Raw genomic sequence first — 21910 nt, 5'->3', positions numbered from 1 at the left:
GTACAGTAAAGCCAAGTGGTGTTTAATGCTCCTTACACCTTTCTCCTAGATCTCTAGAAAAGTGAAAGAAGAGAGTTTTTACCAATTACATTAACCAGTTTAGAAAGATAGAGCATCAAGGCAATTTGCTATGGCTTTTACATTAAAAAAAAATTCACTGGATTAAAGGAGAAAAGCATGAGCTGCAGACAGCTAGACACAGTAGCAACTCCCTGTCCTACATCAGATCTGGAGAAGCAAGGAAGCCAGAGCATCTAGATCAGGGCAAGAAACAAATACAGAAAGAAATACATGACTCTGCTCAGGTGAGCAAGCAAAGAAGGAGTGATGCGGAAGCCAAAAAGAGAAGCAAGAACTCTGTATAAGAGATTGCATTGTGAAGTGTCAGCAGAAGTAGTCAAATGAGTCACGAGACAAGTTCCAGCTCTAAGGACCCCCGCACAGCAGCTCCCTCTAATCAGCCAGGAAAAATAATGAAGCAGAGAAGGAAAAAGACAGCATGTCTTGAATGCACAGACCAGAATTCAATATAAAATATTCAACCAACAAATTCAGCCACTGCACAGTAAGGAATAAACACTTTTTTGCTCAGTATGAAATGAAAGACAACCTTAGCATAGCTGATTGAATTGCTTCCCTGACTGGGTGCTCTTACTGTGTGAATATTATCTGCAGGGGAACACACTTCTCTGCAGGCATTTGCCTGGCTCTGTGAATGAAGAACTTACCATCTTTTCTTTTCCCAGAAGAACAAGCTGCCCCAGACAAATGAAATGGAATAATAGAAATATTAAGGTCTATGCTTGCAACGCACCCGCCTCACAAAATGGGCCCAGCAGCCACCATACTTCTGTTCTTCCAGATCTCAAAGATGCTTGGGAAAAGCTACTAGCAGTAATTCTTCTGCATTATCTCCCCTCATTTACATGTTACACAAACAAGGCCACAATGACAGGGGAAGACATTCACTCACCCCGTATTTCTGAATATTTAATAGCTGGAGCATGAAATGACAGCTTCACAGAACAACATTCTAAGGATAAAAAGTCTACCACCACTTAAAAAGTCAGGGATTAATACCTTGCTTTTCTGGGAGTAGCTAGTGTTACCAGTGACCTTCATAAAAGGACTTCACCCTGACACAAAGGACAGGGAGCTTTAACAACATGCCATCTCATGTATGTACCACTGCAGCAAGTAAACATGAAAGTTATGACAGTAGTAAAGTTGACAGCATCCTCTGCTGGCAGCAGCAACATAAAACCCCAGATTTTTGAGGGGTTCAAAGCACTCATCAAATACACCTCCCTTCTACACTACTACCGTAAACTACTTCTATGACCATGCTCAGAATCATCCTGTTTTAATTATAATATACACAAGGGGGGGGGGAGGGACGGAAATTAAGTGAAATACTTAAAAGTACTCAGGGAAAATCCCGTATTTAAAAGGAAATGTCTGAAGACAGACAAGAAAGGTCATAGTCTCTTTTCTGCTAAAATGGATTTTAACGTACATTCCTAACCTTTGGTCTCCATGCCATCTAAACATTACTATACCTCCATTTACTGGAAAGGGTTTGCAATAGATTTTTTTTCTGGGATTACACTGGGTATCACTAGAAGTCCAAAAGCAGATCCTGGAAAGCAGATTTTAAAAGTTTGTCAGGAGAATCACTCGGAAGGAAATACAGCGGCTTACATGAGTGCTCTTCTAAGGTTTGGATGCAGAGTCATTCCTCACTTTGACACAAGAGGCCATTTGCTCTCTGTAGAGGAAACTAAGCCTTAACACAGATTCACAATCACCGAGTCTTCCAAAAAAACAATCCCAGGAATTTCAGTTAATTTGACAAAGTTGTAGTATAGATAGAGCAAGTAAAAGCAACAGAACATGTTTGGCTGTCTCCTACCGCCTTAAACCAAAGCACTAAGTCCTGCAAAGCCTCTTAGTGGTTCCTGTTCTGTCTCAAGACTTGAAGGCTCTAATAAACTCTTGACTCCCCATCTGTTCCATGGTAGAAAAAGATTCTTCTTTTCTTTATTTAACCAGTCTTTTAAATCTGGTTGAGATAGCCTAATGAGTTGAAGGTAGCCTAAAGCATCCTTAATTTTCATAACAGAAATGACAAGACTCATTTGTAGCAATCACAGCTCCTAATTATCAATTGAATGAATTGACTTAACCTGTTCCTACAGGAAGCCCAAGATGTCTTTGATTGGTAAACAGTGGGAAGCCACAAAGCAGTCTTCTGCTGACAACAGACTCAAGCAAGAGGGCAAGGCAGCATGCACACTTACTCAAAATCTTCAAATTCCAGATCATTTCCCTCTACAGATGGGCTTGAGTTCTCTGCAGTAGAAGAAGAGGAGGACGAAGAGCGGAGACGGTTTTGTTGGTATCGCATAGAGCGTTGTCGAATACTGTCCCTCCGGGAAAGATATTGGATCATCCTCTGAGCATAATATGCAGCAGGAGACAACCTGAGCAAGAGATATACACAGACACTCGTTACACAAGTATAGAATGACAGACAGCCCTATTTTTCCTTTTGAGCTCCAGGACAGTAACAGCATATCACAAAATCGGCTGTTTGCATTTTATCAGTGAGTAAGACAGAGTAAATAAAGAAAGCAAGTAGAAATAATTTTCCCTTTATACACTACACTCCCACGTGATTCCCCTGTTGTGCAAATAGAAGCACTACACAGTACCTGTAGACAAAAATGCTCATCCACAGGCACAGAGAAGTTTGTTTCTCAGGACTCTTTGGAGCCCATTGTTTCATTTATTACCAGTTCACACAACTACCCCAGCAACCATCCCTGATAAGAATCAAGCCCACTCCCAAGGTGAACTCTGCTTGCAATACCAAACAGCAGCAGTGTCCAAATAAACACTGTAAGAAGGCGCTGTTGTTTTGAGGGTACTTGACCATAAAGTATCAAGCAATAGAAAAATAAAAGGTTTGACAGCTTTGTTTAACTACCTTCTAATCCAAATGGTAGGGATTTCATATAGTGGCAATTTCACCAGATCCACTACATATATGTTAACAGGAACATTAAAAGCCTTGCATCCCACCTGAAATGAAAACGTTCCTCTCCAATTAACTCTTCATTCTCTCTCATGCATAACTTGGCCTTCATTTGCATCAGGTATCGCGCCTTGATATTACCCCCTTCCTTGATGCTAGACAGGTAAAAACACACTCTCTTTTCCTACACTGCATACATCCACAGCTCCTAGCACATGCTTTCTATGATACAGCTACTCAGTATTAAAGTCCAGACACCTCAGATGTTTGAATAATCATTTATTTAGCCTTATTTGGATTAGACTTGAACTCTAATTTGGAGGGAGGAGGGGAAATAACAACAGATACACCTCCCCAAGTAATTAGACATTAAGATGTCTATTCCTTTAACTTCAAGCTCACACACACACACACACCCCCCACACCCCCATTCCATACATGTATTTGACCTTGTTCTTTTTTTTTATTCAATTCAAGTTACCAGACTGGTACTTCCCAGGATCATGAAAATACAATCTCATTTCCTGCAAAGGCACCATGGGCAAGACACCAATAATGGAGAGAGCAGCCCTAATTTTAATCTACAAATGAAAGTGTGAACAGCTTTAAACAAAGAAAAATAAAAAGCCTTAAATGAACAGTGAATCCCAGGGGACAGTCTAAAGATTAAAATCCACTCATTTGCAATCACAATGAGAGGTGGCCTGTCTGCCTTATAGGAATTCCACCTACCTTCAAAACAAGTTCCAAGCTAAATTAGTTTTACAGTGGACCTTACCATCAGCAATAAAGACTCTTAAGGATACCTTTAACTTTATAGTAACCAATACCACAGTTTCACTGTGTTACACTACAAACAGCAACAAAAATGTGACTCTGTATCATCTCTCATAATATGACCATTAGAAGACTTCATATTTTTTCTCCCTTCCAGAGCTGTGCTGATTCTATGGGAATGCACTGGAAATCAGATTTTGCTTATATATTGGTAAGTTTCACATCCACAACAGCACGAGCAGCAAACAATCAGACCAGGTCTGATAAAGTGCTCTGCTACTATACCTAAAATCATATTTCAATGGAAAACTACATTTAATAGTATTTCTAGAGACCGCTCCCTAGAGCGGCACAATGGAAATGTACTAATTCTTTAAGGGATAGATTGTAGTAATGTTGTTTTGGCTGCAGACACCCATCAGGGACATTCCACCTCCCATTCTGCCATACATTCAGGGCATATAAGCAAAAGACAAGGTGGCAAGAAAGAAGGAATTAGAAGTCATATAGGCACAAAGAGAGAGGGTCTTCCCCAATGTAAGCTCCCTGTACTCTACTAGGCTGCCGTCTTGGTAGAGGCAAGTTTAGCAGACAGACTACAGGCTCAGGGGTCAAAATTTAGTCAATAAGCAGCAAAAGGGTAAGGGGAACCACACACTCAGTTTGTTTCAGATTCTTCCTGGATCTTGTATGCACTGTTTGATGAGTTAAAGCTGTTTATGCTTATGTAATGTCAAAGGCTGCACTGTACAAATACAGCACTTCTCTCTACTCCCCTGAAGAATTAATAAGCCAAGTATAAAAAAGCAAGGCATTACAGCAGTGCACCCATAAATGAGGAACTGTTTTCTTCTTTGGCCTTTTCCATAAGCCAAAGCCTCTGTGTATGCCTAAAAATAAGTCTATGGCATAATATGTGCACATAGAGAAAGAAAGGAACATGGAAACAAAGCAACACTGGAAAACATGAACAGTGGTCTCAGCAGTCCAGCAGCGTAAGCACTGAGACTTCTCTTTGCTAATATCACACCAAGGGAAGGGTTTGAAGAATGAGTTTTGAAGACATTTAGTCTTCTCAAATTATGCAGAAAGCCACAATGATGCTTATTAGAAGAACAAGAAAGAGTAGGCAATAAAGACTGGCCGTAATGGATGAAGAGATGCCAGATTCAGCTGCCTGACAGCACATGGTATGCAGACTGGATAGACTGTGAAACAGATTTCCAAAGAGAAGGCAAGAAGCTTACATCTGATTACACACAGAGAAAGGCGCAAGGCATAAAATATAAAAGGGCAGGGGAGAAACGTATTCAAAGCAATAGGCTAAAGCATTAATCTTTGCAGATGAGTGCTTGCGGAGGGTGGGATGGGGGGAATTGCATTTGTCAGGCTGTATCTGTCTTTGGAATACAGTTACAACACAAATCAGAACCAGAGCTGAGGGCCAGCGTAAGAGATTTAGCTGTCCTAGAGGGAGGAGAAGGCTGCAAAGCAGCATAAGAAACACTGATTAACATTAAACATATCTCTTCAGTTCATTCAGTTCTTGAACACAACTATAAATCAGACCCTAACCAAAGTTAGTCTACCAGCTGGCTAAACACACACCAGTCACAGCAGGCTGCCTAGTCCATTTATTTCTCACCTGTGCTTCTAACAAAGCAGTGGCAAAACACAGATAGAGGTTATCCAGTAACTCTTAAACCAAGTTTGCATCCACAGGACAGTAGGCTGTATTGACAACACCACAGGAGCTAAATTAACCTAGTCTTGGAGGTGACTGGATCCCATTTACTGGAGCAGATGGTTCGGAGGAGGAGAGGCTATGCTGCCACACATGACCGCCACAGAACAAGGCACTGAGTGGGAGAAATGCTGCAGTGCAAAAACCAGAACCGAACAGCTTCTGTCTCATCCAACAACCATGCCATCGAGAGGCAGTGCATTCTCGAGGCACTCAGTGCTGCTGGCTGCCCAATGAGAAGTGGAACTGAGGGAAGGAAGTGTTTTGCTAGCATTAGTAAAGTTCAAGTATCTTGCATATCTGGTATCACAAGTACTAAAGAGCGAGCTACTACATACCACAGCATCCTCAGCTACAGCCAGATATCTAAGATACCTAATCCAGCTAGCCATATTTATGGACAACACAAACATTTTTCACACAAAGGCTGCTTCTCTTCACTCTCCCCCATTTTAGTATCTTCTAAGGAAGTAAATTTAAAAAAAAAAAAAAAAAAAACCAAAACCAAAAAAACCCCACAAGAACATCAACTGGAAAATGTCTAGACCCAGTTTCCCAAGACAGCCACAAGAAAAGGTGTAGCTGCATCCAAGCGCACTCTGCTGCTGTGCAAACCCTCAATCTTCCTAACGTTTCAGAAGCATTGACACTACTCATCAACCGTGCCTCGATGCTGATGGCCAGGATGTTCACTGACGTTATTACAGCTCACACCTCAAAACGTCTCTCAGCCAGCAAACACATTTTAAAGGGGTTACCTGATTGGTGTCGTGAATTTCCTTGGCTATATCTACCGTGGCATACATACCACGAATCCTTGAGCAGAAGGCAATGCTGGTAACAGACACCAACTTTTGGTTGCTTCCATTCCACTTAAACCTTCAACTCACAGCCTGAAGGTCTCTTTCCCAGTAACTTTCTAGCAGCTTAGATTTTTTTCTAGAGACGTATCTACCAAACACCTTGTGATGCTTTATATATGCAGTCTAAGTATTTCTATTTAAAAAAAAAAAATATATATATATATATAGGTGTTCTTTGATGACAGCTTTATTTGGTTCCTCTGCAGATTGTTTTCTGAGCTCAGTACGTATGGAAACTGGGGAGAATGACAGAACGGCCAAGCTGACCTTAGAGAAGTTCAGCAAGGCCACTGAGAAAGACTGCTGCAGTCTACATCAGAATATTCATTCTAAATCTGAGGGAATTTCAAAAAGTGTTCTCCCTGCCTCATTCCTGACCTAGGTTATTCAAATATAGCACCACTACAGGCAGTAGATGCAGAAACAAAACTAACATACACGCATGCTCTTAAAAATAAATTCTTCAGATTGTGGAGTTCAAAAAAAAAAAAAAAAAAAAAAAAAGACTCCATTGGAGATAGCTTGGTCTTAAGGAGGTATATATATTTTCCTCAGGCATTGGTATTGGGACCAGCATTGTTTAACAGTAGGATTGAGTCCACCCTGAACAAGTTTGCCGACAACACTGAGCTGTGTGGTATGGTTGGCAAGCTGGAGGGAAGGGATGCCATCCAGAGGGACCTTGACAGGCTTGAGAGGCGGGCCCATGCTAACCTTATGAAGTTCAACAAGGCCAAGTACACAGTCCTGCACATGGGTGGGGGCAATGCCAAGCACAAATACAGGCTAGGCAGAGAAGGAATTGAGAGCAGCCCTGAGGAGGACTTGGAGGTACTGGTGGATGAAAAGCTGTACATGAGCCAGCAATGTGCGACTGCAGCCCAGAAAGCCAACCGTATCCTGGGCTGCATCAAAGCAGCATGGCCAGCAGCTCGAGGGAGGCGATTCTGCCCCTCTACTCCGTTCTTGTGAGATCCCGCCTGGAGTTCTGCGTCCAGCTCTGGGGCCCCCAACATAAGAAGGGCATGGACCTGTTGGAGTGAGTCCAGAGGAGGGCCATGAAGACAATCAGAGAATTGGAGCACCTCTCCTACAATGACGGGACAAAAGAGTTGGGATTGTTCAGCCTAGAGAAGAAAAGGCTCTGGGGAGACCTTACTGCAGCCTTCCAGTACCTGAAAGGGGCCTACAAGAAAGCCGGAAAGGGATTTTTAGAGGGTATGTAGTGATAGGACAAGGGGTAATGGCTTTAAACTGAAAGAGGGTCAATTTAGACTAGATATAAGAAAGCAATTTTTTTATTACGAGGGTGGTAAGGCACTGGAACAGGTTGTCCAGAGAAGTTGTGGATGCCCCATTGCTGGAAGTGTTCAAGGCCAGGCTGGATGGGGCTTCAAGCAACCTGGTCTAGTGGAAGGTGTCCCTGCCCATGGCAGGGGGAATAGGAACTAGATCATCTTTAAGATCCCTTCCAAACCAAACCATTCTATGATGTTTACATACATAAACACACATATACACACACACAGAGACATATCTAGATGTATGTTTATTTCACCTTTGTTTCACTTTTCCACTTTGTTACTTAAGAACATCTGAAAGCCATGACTTTCTGTTATGAACTTATGATAGTAAAACTCAAGATTCAATAACACTCCTTTTAATCACACCCTCAATTTCTAACAAGTTAAGGGGACAGTTAAAAAGATCCTACTATCCTAGCACACCAGTAAGGTTTATGCAGGAAGACTCTGATCTTACCCCACTGAAACTTCTTCCAGCTCATTTATGCATCTATGGATCTCATCCTCTGAAAAGGACGGTGACACTTACTGAAACAAATTAACCCTCTTGGAAGAAGTTTCAACACTGGACTTTTCTACCAAAGCTCCTCATAAATTCAAGCTACTATAGCTTCTACCACAACCTAAAACCACTTGAACTGTCACATGAAGAGCATCATATCAGTACAAAAATGGCTTCAAGTAGAAAAATATTTTTGACAATGTCTCTTATGCTAGGAAATATCTCAGGCAGTGATCCCTTTTCATACATTTTACTGAGTTTTATCACAGCAGAGATCTGACAGAAGGAAAAAAAAAAAAAAAAAAAAAAAAAAGGAAAAAAAAAAAGAATTCGGTAACCGAGGCAGGCTCTCCTCCTTTCCTTTTTTAAAAGGCAGCTCCCAGAGAGCCAGAATCAGTTGTTACAATCTCTGCTCAATAAATCTGCCTGCTTTGGATTATGCATTCCAGAAATAAGGAATGGTGCACTTCCAGCCATTTAGCAGGTCTTGGCATTCATAAATTGACCTAGATGTAGTAATGTCTTTTAATTAACATTTGTAAAATATCATTTTCATCTTTCCAGGTAAATCAATCCCTTTACCTGTCATTTAATCAATTGTCATTTAGAAAGCTTTTACATTTATCAGCATCATTCTGACATGCATTTGCCAAGACCTTCTGCAGTTACCTGTAGTGGTTTCCCAGTGACCTTACACATAGATAGCACAGCTCCACCTTACTTTCACCTCACTACAGTTTTATTCACATAATTCCTGAGCCTTTGAAATTTTTTTTCAAAGCAACTTTCTTCACAATAAATAGAAAAAAGCCTAATGTGAGATTTCACCTCTACAAGTCTTTATCTACAGAGATAGTTAGCAAGGAACTATTTACCAGCATTATTATACCATGCAGCCAGTGTGCAACATAGCCTTTTATTTCAGAACTTGTACTTAGAGCATCATCTGTATAACAATGCAGATTTTGTTGTTAATAGTGTAAAAGAGAACAAGATTTTAAAAAAAAAACATCAAAAAAGAAACCTCCTTCAGCAACCTAGATATTTAATTTTCATACACTGCTATTCCTGTACTCCTTTATGATAAATCCCAGTAGCCTTCAGTTCATGCAGCTATGCTAGAGGTTTCCTAAGAAGCTAAATCAGATATATTTTACACTTACTGAATTTTCCTCATTCATAGCTTTGTTAAACCCATCTAAAGAAAGCTTATTTGTCACGATTTATTCTTTGAAAGCTTCTAAAGCTGCTTGCTGTTCACGACTCTATCATTTCTTCTGACAGAGTCTGTGGGTCACATTATCCCATCTGTTGCTTTCTTAATACACTAAGTAGAAACTGCAAAGATCACTCCTTTCCATTTTTGATAACTCTGCCATGTTTGCTTTTTCTAGTCCTCTGAAACACTCCCACCTCTTCTGAGATTAAGCAACACTACAGGTGTTTCTATGTCTAATGTCAATGATTCATGACTCTTCAGAAATAATTGTCAGTATTCTGTTCTTAGTTAAGTATACTTAACATCCTGGTTACACTCTGTCACACGAGTACACTTATGGAGACGTTCCATTCTTCCAAGCACGCTGTCTGCTCACACCAGCTCCTAACTGTGTTTGCTGCATTCTCCCTTACTCCTGAGTAGACTTTGTTTTTTCTTCAAAAAAGATGTCAAATGTATTGATATCATCTCATTTACTGTTGGACCTGCTTGCCACCTAGTGTTCTCCATCCCGAATGATTTCGGGAATCCTTATGTGCTTACTTCAACAGCAATTTCTTCCTCTTTTCCTCATTTTCTCACAGACTTAACAGCATCTTCTCATTTGGTTTGCACCCTTCCCCATCGCAAGTCATTGAGGAGGAGATGGGCCCAATATTAGAACCATTCCCAAAGGATTCAGTGAGTTATACTGAAGTTACGCTTTTCTATATGAAACTTAAATGCCTTTAGATTGCATTTAGCTCTTACCTGGCTGGATCCGGATAGATTGGATGTTCCCGGGACCCTGCTCCATCATAGCGAGATAATGAAATGAGTGAAGACTCCAGCAACCTCCTAGAAAGAAAAAGCAAATGACGAAGTCAAAGACCATTCAGGAACATCCCACCTATTTATGCCCTACTTTCTGAAAGCTCTTAAGGCTATTTCTATCATCAGCACAGACAATTCTGCAGCATACTGAACCATTCACTGATGGCATAACACCATATAGCTATCCAAAGTGTAATATTCTCATTGCACAGGAGAAAGAACACCTCAAGTAAGAAGGAAGAGTGGTCCCAAACCTGCTTCCAAGTTTCAAGAGAAATATGCAGACGCTACTTCTCCTTTGGAGACAAGCCATCCCCCCAATTTGTCAGGTCCATAAACACTAACACTGGATTGGCCATCAGTCAAATTCTTACCTACTCAAAGGTGGCTACACAGGGAACAGGCCAAGGAACACAGGACAAAGAACACAGCTCGGCACGTGGCCTCAAAGGCACTGCTGGTGTTTATGCACAGTAAGATAATCTTAGTAATCTTAGTCTCAAGACTCAGAAAGAGAGGTTTTCAGCTACAAAAAAAAGTTCGTTTCCTCTGTATTTTAATCAGGCACAGGGAGAGATATCAAATATTCACTCAAGAAGTAAATGTATGCAAATGTAGCCAGACAGCTTGAATATGCGAGAAGAGAGTCTGAGTCATGAAGGCAGCAGAATCAAAAGTGTATAGCAGGAACATGTCCTCCACCCTGGCTTCTACATGCACCTCTATCTAGCTTCTTGTCATAAAGCAGAGGATGGCATTGTTTCAAGACTGACTCATTCAAGCCTGTTGCAGCCATCAGAGTAACAAGAGAGATGATTTGGGGCAGGCGCGGAGAGTGGAAAAAAATCAACTGCCAAAGTTTATAAGGCTGCTAAGTTCCCTTTCAAGTCTTTTTGCCTCGGGACTCCTGCTAAATTTTCTTATCCAGTATTTGTAACTTAAATGAAAACTGTTATGGTTTGAAAGTCAAAGAGGTCCAACACCACATCTGTTCTATTCACCCACATGCGCAACTGGTGAGAAAGGTTTGAACCTATCAGTCTTAGCCCCACAATCCTAATTCACAGTTAGCATTTGCAATGCAGGACAGCAAGCATCAACGCAGGAAGCAGGAAGAAGGACCAGATATAATCCACACCCAACTTCCCATTTCTAGCCAGATAAAGACAGTAGAAATGCAAATGAGACGTGCTTTTTCCAGCAGCAGCCTCCCCATCAGAATCTCAAGACAACTTTTCCTTGCCTTCCAAGAATTAAAAAAAAATTTTGCTTCCATTTTGCATTATAAGTCTAAAACACAGAAAACAGCAAGTGATTGCTCTGGTTACTTGGAAAAGCATGTGTCAGCTCAAGAGACTCGGTACTTGCTGCAAAGCATTGGGACTCTACAGAAGGCAAAAAATCCCGTCCTCTCTGGCATGAAGTTGCTTGGCAACCATTTGTCTTATTCAAGAACAGTTAATAAATCTTTTAAACTTTGAAATTATTTAATTCCCCAGGTTACCGAGTCAAAAGCTCTAACCTTCAACACTGCTAGATATTAGGAATCCCTTGGCTCCCCAGAAAGTTATACTTCAATCCTGCTTTACCAAACCCTCTCTCCTGCTCTAAATATGTAAGTCAATATATGCAAAAGGAGCTAATCCAGACCAAACAGTGCAACAGCTTTATGAAGTACACTTGAAGTCCTATACCTATGAGGTATATGTATCACCTGCATCATATATAAACTGCTTTTATTCCTTCTGGGGGTACAGGTAGACCAATTAAAATTAGCAGAAGGGGCATTCTACCTATTCAGTCACCTGGCCCCTTTCTAAACCCCTGGCTCAGAGTTCAGAGGCTGGGTTACTGCCACTGCAATGGCAACATGCTTTTTAGAAGCCTGGTCTTCAGAGCTGCTTATGCAGAGCACTCCAAAGACAACAGTTTGCAAGCAGCCTGGATGTGCCGAGGCTTCCACCCTACTGGACTGACCTGCCTCATCACTGGACTTAATTGGGGAGAAAGAGGTCCCACAGCATGCAGAGCCTGGTAGGGCCACAGCCCCAGAAACAGCAGCTGCCTCCTTACAGGTGTGAGCAATCTGCACACAAAGCAAGTGGCTCATTTGATGCCATTTCCCTGCAATGCCTACAGTGCCTGCAATGCCTACCGTGTCCTGATAACATGCACACACAAATAATCAAACTCATCATCCCTACCAAAAGCCTTGGCACCTATACACTACATGTGACCACCTCTTTTCCAACCTTTCAGTGGCTATCCACTAAATGACACAGCAAAATCAGAGCCACAGGGGAAGATGACCAGTACATGCTGCATGGCCCAGCAGGTTCTGTTAGAAAGGAGTCTCCAGGCATTCTCCAGCCATTAATTCTCTTCTCACCTTTGGAAAGGCTGGCAATTGCCCGAGAAGAGCATTGACTTAGAGGGCCGTGATTTTACCCGAACACATCGCAGCTCCACCCCATGATGCAAGAGGAGCTGCTGCTGCTTTAGGAGCACTTCCTTCACCAGAAGGGCTCCCCTAGGAAGACCAGTAGTTACAGGATTTGTGGGGAGCAGGATGACAAACTCACTTCGTTAAATACGCTCCCCAGGACCCTCTCTGAGGCTGCACTGTCCGAGTTGAACAGTCTCAGCTAAGACAGCCTTCCAAGACCAAACTCGGCTCCTGCATTGAGGCACACAAGCCACACGCTAGGGCCACACTAAGATCACGTGGACAAAGATAATTCAGTTAACAGTAACTGCTAAGAGCTATAGTTGATTTTAAGCCTGATTGGTAGCGCTTAATTGTCCTACAGCTGTGCCCTCTCAGATCACAGAGCAATGAACAGGTGGATATAAATACATAGAGTAGGCAAAAAACCAAAACAAGGCAACGTGCCTCATGAGATCCAGATGGACCATCTCTGTGCTTAAGGCTCCAGAGAATAACAATATCTGTGCTGAAAGCAGAGTACTAAACACAAATGAAATCTATTATTTAACTAACTCATTCTAGACTGAGCCCTTGAGGCCCAAGTTACAGATCCAAATGCATTTGGTACTGACAAACGGGTTCAATAATAGATCCACTGCTATAATCATCAATAAAATGTCCCATCTGTGACACTGGTAGTGTAACCTACTGTCCCCCAGGAAGGCACATATAAATGTTTTTAAAGTAAGTCATGCTGCACTCTATCAAGTCTTAGGTGCCGCATTCATGGCTTTTGCCACCCAAAGTCCCAGAAGAGACACAGACTATTTGTTTTCAGTAAGCCCAAAGTGTAAGGTAGCCCAATATCACACCACAGTAAATGCTGAGGTTGGGAGCAATTCTGTTAAGGTGGATAAACATAATCCACAGATGAATAGAAGCAGCTCTGTTGCAGGGAACTGCTAGCCACTAAACACCTAAGTTTCCAACAGAGAAGCATGCAAAGAGAACAGAAATGCATAATGCTTGCATCTCCTTCTGAAACATTTCAGTAGATCATGCTTGACTCCTGAATCCTTTCTGGAGCTTACAGCACCCTCTTCCCCTCCCACAACCCCCATTTTTGCTACCCAGCTATATAACAGGCTAACACTAGGCTCTGTGGAAGCAATTGCTCCACTATCTCTGTCTAGACAATATGAGATTGTCACAAATGACATCTAAAGTACAATTAGCAGAGAAACTGCAATTTCCACTCTCCTCCCCCGCTCACCAGGAAAAAAAAAAAAATAAAAATCACACATTATCATCCTCCAGGTTGTCAGTCAATGCCGCAATGATGAATATTAACTCTGCTCACCCCAAGAGATGCTTCTGGCCCAGCTTGCTAAAATAGGAGTAGGGGCATTGTAGTTTTTTGTTGGTTTATTTTTTATTAGAACTACTACAAGAAGATATAAATTGCCTCTGTTCAGCAGCATTGAGATCTCAGCAGACTCCTTTTCTGTCACACATCAGTAGCTATGGAACCACCACTCTACACTCGCTGTTACCTCCGGTCTGCAAACAGCAGCAATCGCTTAGCGAGGGAGGAAAGGAAGCAAGGTCCAAGTTACAGGACACCTTCAGACAAGGGAGAGAGAAAGAGAGTGCACACACACAAGACACCACAAGCAGAAAAGGAAAATTTCTCAGGAATGAAGCAGCTGAATGCCAGAAGCTGCAGGTTCCGGGGCGGGGGGGGGGGAAAGTAATGAAGCAACCTCCTCACAGCGCATCAGCTATTGGACTATACCCACACTCTCCCCACGGGGGCGAGGATCACCGCCAAAAGCCTCTTGGGACAGAGTGATTCATCTCGACAGGCTTTGAGAAGATACTTAAATGCAGCAAATTTAACTTCTCAGTAACAGTTTCTAAGGATATGTAATTCCTACACTGCATCTTAGATTCGCTGTCACAGCACGCGCATTACAGGGTAGCGCTGCTCCACACGACACTGAGGGAAGGGCTTTCCTCCCCATCCAAAAGGGAGGCACTAACAAACAGCACTGAGGCTTAGTTTCCTTAAAATCAAAAGGGTGTTCAGTCAGCTGCCATCCTCCCCAGCTGCTACTGCACACTGACAACCAGAGCAAACCAGTAAAATGAAGCAAGCACTCCTGCTTCTCCCACAGTCCCAGCCTCCAGCTATGAAGAGGGCCTAAGACAGAGCAATTTATTGTTATCCTTTGAAGCAATGTATTGACAACTCTGGCAGCTTCTGTGAGTTTCCTCCTCTGGTTTTATATCTTCCCAGGAAAGGCTTTTATACCCCCTACTGCCCGTTTGGAGGTGAAATCCGCACTGCTTCATATTGCATCCCTTTTCCAGCCCTCCGAATTACAGCCAGCAGTCAGTTCTCCTGAGCGCTTGTCCCTACGGATGAGCTCCTGTGGTTCCTCATAGGAATATAAGGAATAGCAACAGTTTTAAAAGTAGATTCCTTCGGTCATCTTCCTCTTACTCCTGGACAATGCTTAACCTAAAGATAACAAGAAAGCTGAAGCACGAAGATCACTGAATGTTCTCCAGCTGCCCCATAGCACTGCTGCCCTCCATCAAATCCTAAATTCAATTATTAACTGTTAAGAAGCCCAACTAATTCTTGGAGATCTATTATAGCCTCCACAGAACACTAGAAAACCATTCTAAACAAAAAACGTCAACTAACCCAATCCACTGACTTGGTTTTTTTTTTTCCCTTCCCTCTTCTTAGAAGAATAGGCAAAAATTATTTCAGACATCTCTGTATTGTGTTGCCTACTTTCAAAGAGCAAATTGAAATCACATAAGGAGAAACCATCAAGTGTTTTGTTCCATAGCTTCATTTTCCATAAAAGTTTTGTAGCTCTTGTCAAACAGAAGAACACTATTGCTATCACCAGTTTCATATTCAAGCTTAAAATAAAAAAAGCAATCAGTATGTAGTTCTAAAGAGTGCCTGAAAAGATGATTTCCAAAATTGAAGCCCTTAACATAATCTACTCTGATACCTCTAGGCTAACATTTCTAGACTGTTTCAGCTTCCACGTGGTTATGGTTAGGCATATGTAGCCTAGCATCAAGATTCAAATTAAGACAGGTCAGAAGCAGATGATTAGAAGAAAAGAAACAGTCAAAACAGCCAAACTTTTAAGATGGTTGTAACCATCTACAAGAGATAAATACCCTTAGAATTTCACTACTGATGAAAACCTCAACACTCACTTTTGCAGTTCTCAGTTAGCTCCTCCATCCCCTTGTTCCAAGCCCTGTTAGGCATTCTTTTCATCACCTTTTTTTTTCTTTTTTTTAAAGTTATTCCACATAATGAACACCCTTGCAAGAAAATTTCCTTTCTTTAGGGAAAGCAGTGACAGCAAAGATGCAACACACGACCACAGGTATGTTCCAAACATGGCCTTTGTAGAACACTTTGGCCTGTTCATGAGAAATAGCTTGTGCTAACTCTGAAGGGCAGCCAGGAACAGAGAAGACATCCTTCCCAGCTGGAGGTCTTGAGTTGTCAGAGAAGCAGGTTTGATATAGGACAGAAGTTATCACAAAAACAAACAGAAAAAAATTTTCCCCCTTCACTGATTCTGGGCAAGAATCCTACAGAAAAGAAACTGTAAGGCTTTCTCAGTCAGAAAACAGACAGCACGTCAGGTCTTCAGCCAGGATGGGACGGAATACATTTGGGAAGGAGTACAGGGAAAAGGAGCACAATTACACGAAACAAAGAACTGTAGGTAAGAGTTTGAACAGCAGAAACAAGCATTGGGATTTGAGTCCCCCTAATCACAAGACAGGGAGCAGAATTTAAAGAAGAACATGGTTAACCCTATAAAGTTTACCTGCTTCAGTTTAACTAGAAAGTGATACCACACAATGAATTGTGCGCTATTACTGCGCCTCTGCTCTTGGACTAGGAATTTCAACTTCCATTTACCACCCAATGCCTCAGGAGCTACACAGCACCTTTGGACCTCATCATAGGGAAAGTCAGTGGCTCTGAGGAAGATGGCAGATTTTTTTTTTAAGTGGACCCAAGGTCACGCTGTTAATCTATTACTTCACCTGCTGACAAAGGCCATGCATCAGAATAAAAGATGAGCAAGCATTATGCAGAGGTCCTGATCATACAGCACCTGAGGAATGATTAATACATTATTCCAACAGGCAACAGGAAGCATACATCCATGATACACATTAAAAGGGTCAAGAGCAGCTATGGCAGCATCAATTAGCTTGGCAATAACTCCAACGTGAAAAGAACAATAAAAGATCTTGCACTTCCATTTTGCAGGGGCAAAACTTGAGGGGCAGGGAGGGGAAATGAAATTTAAATCAGCTCAAGCTACTGCATGTGCTATTTTACTCTACAGCAGCAGTCTTATACCAGTGCTCAGAATGGGGCAGGCACCTCAGCCAAGCTGGACAGACATCATCCTTAACAACATGCGATTATATCAGAAATTCAGCTAGAGGGAATCTGTTCCTAATCATCATGGTTATGATAACAGGCTTGCATGTGTGGCCAGAACATAGCCAACACAGTGAACTCTCTCAGCTTGCAGACAGCTTTACTCTTCTGAGGGCTCTTCTACCTACCTTCATATGTATAATGTCTACTTCAAATTCTCCTTGTTCTGGGAGTTCCCAACACCACAGATTGTGGGGACAGCAGAAATCTCTGCTTACCCACGCACGCAGATCTGCGTCAGCTTCGGGGATAATTACATAGGGCTCCTGCTTCTTCACAGGGAATTGAAGAGGAGGTGTCTTTCCTGAGGGGGCAGAAGCCGTACTGTTAACTCCATAGGCTTCTATGGCTATGAAAACAGAGGTCCTGCCACACATCAATCACTTTCTTCAGAATGCCCTTGTTCAGGCTGGAGTAATGAAAAGTCAGGTCAAGAGATGACCAGCAGGGCAGTTCAGCCACTTAACCCAGCCCTTCCACTTCATGAAGACGGGGAAGGATTTGATACGAATGCATTTCAAGCAGAAAAATGAATCAGTTTCCTGGCAGATAATGAACCCTGTTTATTCACAGCCTTCAGTTCCAGCAGGTGCTTTCTCAAGAAGAGCAAGGGAGGGGGTCAGTTACATCATCACACAAACAGCCATTTGGCACAATCAGTTAAATATGTATGTGGAAAATGTTTAAAATGCATGTTAGCTATTCAACAGACCAGAACGGCTCAACTGGAGAAACCTAGAGTCATCACTGTTTTGGTTATAGTTGTATTACTGAGTCAGATCACAGGTCCCCTCTCTCTCCTCTTGCTCCAGGCCCAGAGAGTAGATGCATGCTGCTCTACTGCAAGTTCTCCAGCCCAGATTCTGCAATAAAGACCGAATAATTGGATGAGGGCACTTTGTCCCCAGGCACACTGTGCTGTGCGCATGTATAAAGAGCGTGAAGAATGAGTGCATGCACGCAATATATGTAAGTGACGGCACATCTAATGATTAAGGGCTTGTATTAGCATAAAAAAAGAGGCACACTATACTGCCAGCATCTCCAGCTCCTCCCCACACTCAAGAAAGCTACACAGAGCCTGAGATAGGTCCTAGGGCCTACCCATAACTTGTTTCTCAGCAAAAGAAAAACAAAACCAAACCAAAACCTCAGAGATCATTTTAACATTACTTATCTGAAGCCAGACAACAAGCTCTAGGAATCACAGCTAGAGAGTTTAAGCGTGTCAAAGACCACCATTAATCATAAGCTGAGCATCATACCCTAGACAGAATACTACAAATACATGAACTTGATGCCCCTACGGAAAAAATGGGAACAGGAACAACTGTTCCAAGTCAGGTGAGCTTGTCTGGACATGCTGCCCACCCTGCAGCAGCTGGATGAGGAGGGAGCAGGGAAGCCATGTGCAGACAGCACAGGAGACAGACAACCTAACAAAGCACGGCTTTCAAGAGAGGGAAGCTATTCACACTTCTTCCCTGTCTGTAGGAAAGCGGATAACTGCTATGCTTTATGGTATCCTCAAATAACTGTTTGAAGTCAGCTGTCTTTCAACTTCTAAGCAATCTGTCTTTATCCAATACCTTTGTAGTATGGTCATCTCAGACAGGCCTTCCTCAAAAGAAATAAAAAAAACCCCCACCACCCCAAAACACAAAACAACCCACCCAACTCTAGATCTCATTACTCATCAGCAGAAGCAAAAAAGTAAGCCCATATCTCTTCCATCCTCATTAAGAAACATCACTGGAATCCCATTTCCACAGGTTCCCTTGCTGCCATGCTGGAGCAGGAGAACACAAAGCTAAGTCCCAGAACAATCCCATAGACAGATACTTTTTTTTTAATTTCCTGGAGACTGCAGAGAAACATAGTTTACCTATTTCTTTTATAGGTGAACTCCTCATCGCTAGGCCTGGACTACCAAAAAAAGAGGTGGGAGAAGGGGCATGATTTGACTGGGGAAACACCATGAAAGTATCTGAGAAAGCAGAGTTATTTCTACACCTGCTTAATTTACAAGTCAAGCTGCTGCAAGAGTAACATGGGGAAAAGAATCTCTTTTTGTGTGTTACAGTCATTGCTGCATATTTAAATTCAGGCCAAGAAAAAGAAAAGAAGGCTTAAGCCTTTCTGCAAGTTTGGTGAAGACTGCACATGCTCATCTTTCCAAAGTACTGAGGGAAGCTCAGCAGCAGGGAGTGACCTCTCCTAGTCACTACAAGAGGGAAAGCACAAGGCATCATTTTTTCCCCTACCAACTCACAGTAATGAAGGGCTCTAGCAACCTTATGTTATTCCTAAATCAGGAAACCAGCAAAGGCAGGGGAGGCACCTCTTTCACCAGCTCTTCTACGTAAGAACTACCAGTGCATTCAAGAGCTCAAACTTCCATCATGTCAGTAAGACAAAGTCCTTCCTGCCCACACGGAGAGAGCAGGCTTGGTCAGGAAAAAAAAACAAAGTTGGAAGGGTGGCAGCAATAACCTCAGCACTCATCTAGCCATTTAGATATCATGGCAGCCTCTCTGACAGTTCCCAGTTGTGATTACATTCTCATGATAAAACTAATTTGTATTTCCTGGGTTTTACAAAAAGCCAAACAAACAATATTTGCCAAGTTTGTCCACTACCTGCACTTCTCACCTATCACAACAGCTAATTATCACGTCTGAATGTTCATGTCACCTTCAGATTATCACTTCACTTTACATTTGGCACTGACAAATTAGGTTTTCCTTCATTCCTATGTGTCCAGGCAAGCATTCCCAGAAATCATGAACCCACCCCACACTTTCGGCCTTCTCACCTTAAGCCCCTCTTCCCAACCACAAACCTGAACCTCTTGTCTCTGCTTGCAAACCCCTTCATAACTTCTGTTTACCCCACTGTTCCTCACTAACTACCGAGATATTAGTTATCTCTATCACCATCATTTTCAAGAATTGTAACAAGCATCTTTGGAATTATTTCTTACCAAGCCTGAAAACAGCACAGCATAAATTTTTCCAAAACTATCACATTACACATGGAAGCTACAAGGTTGCCAGAAAATCCTTCTTTCCACAGCACAGGTAAGATCTACCCACCATAAGTTTAAACAAAATGCTGAGCCCAAACTACAAACGCCAGGACACCAGGCTAGCACGTTTTCCACAGGTAATGGGCCTGAAAGCAAGGGGTAGGCAGGAATGATACTGGGTAGGTCCATTTAGATTTGACACAGGCCACATTCCCACTGATGTGCAGTCTCAGCAGCCAGCATCGTACTGCTGCCTCTCTTCTCCACAGCTCAGAGGTGTGTGCTCTCCTCCTGCTCAAGTCCCCTTTTTTCACTGAACATCATCAACACATCACTGTTGCCATAGATATTAAATATTTGAATAAGCAAGCCAGAACTGCTGTAAACAATTAGGAAAAAATTGTAATAGTAACGACACGGGTTTTGTGAAACAAGGAACAAAACAAGACGGAATACACTAGGTATGTGTTCTGCCTCCACCACAAGACACATTTTGTAGCTTTAAGTAAGGCAATTCCCTCCTGCTTTAGTTCCCTCCCCACACAAATTTAAGGGGAGTAGCACTACCCTCTTCTCCTATTTTGATGGTAAATGTCAGCCACAGAGGTGGCTCTTAGTAGGCAACTCTGTACCCGCAGCAGGGGACAAGGAAATGTTCTGGTTGTTTTGGTTTTAAGCTAGGATGTGAGTGACATGCACCTTTTCATTCAGTGCTTTACACAGTCAGAAAGCTACCAGAAGCCAATATATGCAGAGATCTGAACAGCCTGGTCATTTAAATCAAAAACCAGAGCAGCACATCAGAAGCTCAGGCTCCAGCAGGAACTCAAGAACCAGCTGTAGAAGTGACAATACTCCTTTTCCATTTTACATACAGCACTCACCATTGCTAGGCAGGAATGGGAACGTTCCTATGCTGTCAATCTACTTTAACCACAGACTGGTCCCAGCTTGACCACAAGTCAACACCATATCTACAATTTAGAACCGGAAGAGGCATTCCCTCAGGGCCATGAGTAAGCCATGCCTGTTTGCATCAGAAAAAAAAACAAACCCAAACACAGAATCATTTGGTTAGAAGAGACCTTTAAGCTCACTGAGTCCAACTGCACTACTAAACCAGGTCACTAAGCACCCTGTCCACCTATCTTTTAACTAACTCCAGGGATGGGGACTCGACCACATATTCATGGCCTTCTTATGGAAAAGCCCAAAAATTTAGGTAATTTTTGTTCTCTTTATGTATGCTCAAAGTATGCTCACAGCATACTTGAACAAGGAAATAAACACAGCCCCAAGGAAAAGGTGATGGCCCAGACTCCAGTCAACATCTGCCAAGCATTCCTCCAGAAAATAAACCCTGTATTATGGAAGACTTCCAAGTATGGATGAGCAACCATTTAAATGCTAACAAAACCTTTGACGAGGCAGACTGCAGTATTCTGCAAAGTTTGTCTTTTACAGCTCTAACTTATGGGCATTTGCATGTCAGAAAGACAAAATACCTGCTTCACCTCGAGATCCACATCTGTCCCTTTCAAAACCTTACAAAAGACAAAAGGAAAAGCTGCCCCCTTGCTTCCATTCTGTATCAGAGCCATTTCCCCTTCGGATCCCCATTCACACCTTTGCCCAAACATTGAAGAACTTTGCAAATGTATGATAACTAAGGAGATAAGCTGCAATTT

The 21910-nt window shown here is 42.3% G+C and overlaps 1 protein-coding gene across 1 annotated transcript in view; it reads right to left on the bottom strand.

The window, feature by feature from the left end:
• AMBRA1 (autophagy and beclin 1 regulator 1) overlaps positions 1 to 21910 on the bottom strand; it is a 124375-nt gene that overhangs the window by 92517 nt on the left and 9948 nt on the right. The window contains 2 exon segments of the mRNA XM_035902903.1: positions 2301 to 2483; positions 10197 to 10283. Coding sequence (XP_035758796.1) covers positions 2301 to 2483; positions 10197 to 10283 — 270 coding nt within the window.

Source organism: Egretta garzetta, unplaced genomic scaffold, assembly GCF_000687185.1.
Source record: "Egretta garzetta isolate BGI_Z169 unplaced genomic scaffold, ASM68718v1 scaffold329, whole genome shotgun sequence".
NCBI classification, from domain to species: Eukaryota; Metazoa; Chordata; class Aves; order Pelecaniformes; family Ardeidae; genus Egretta; species Egretta garzetta.
This window is presented reverse-complemented; position numbering and strand designations above follow the sequence as displayed.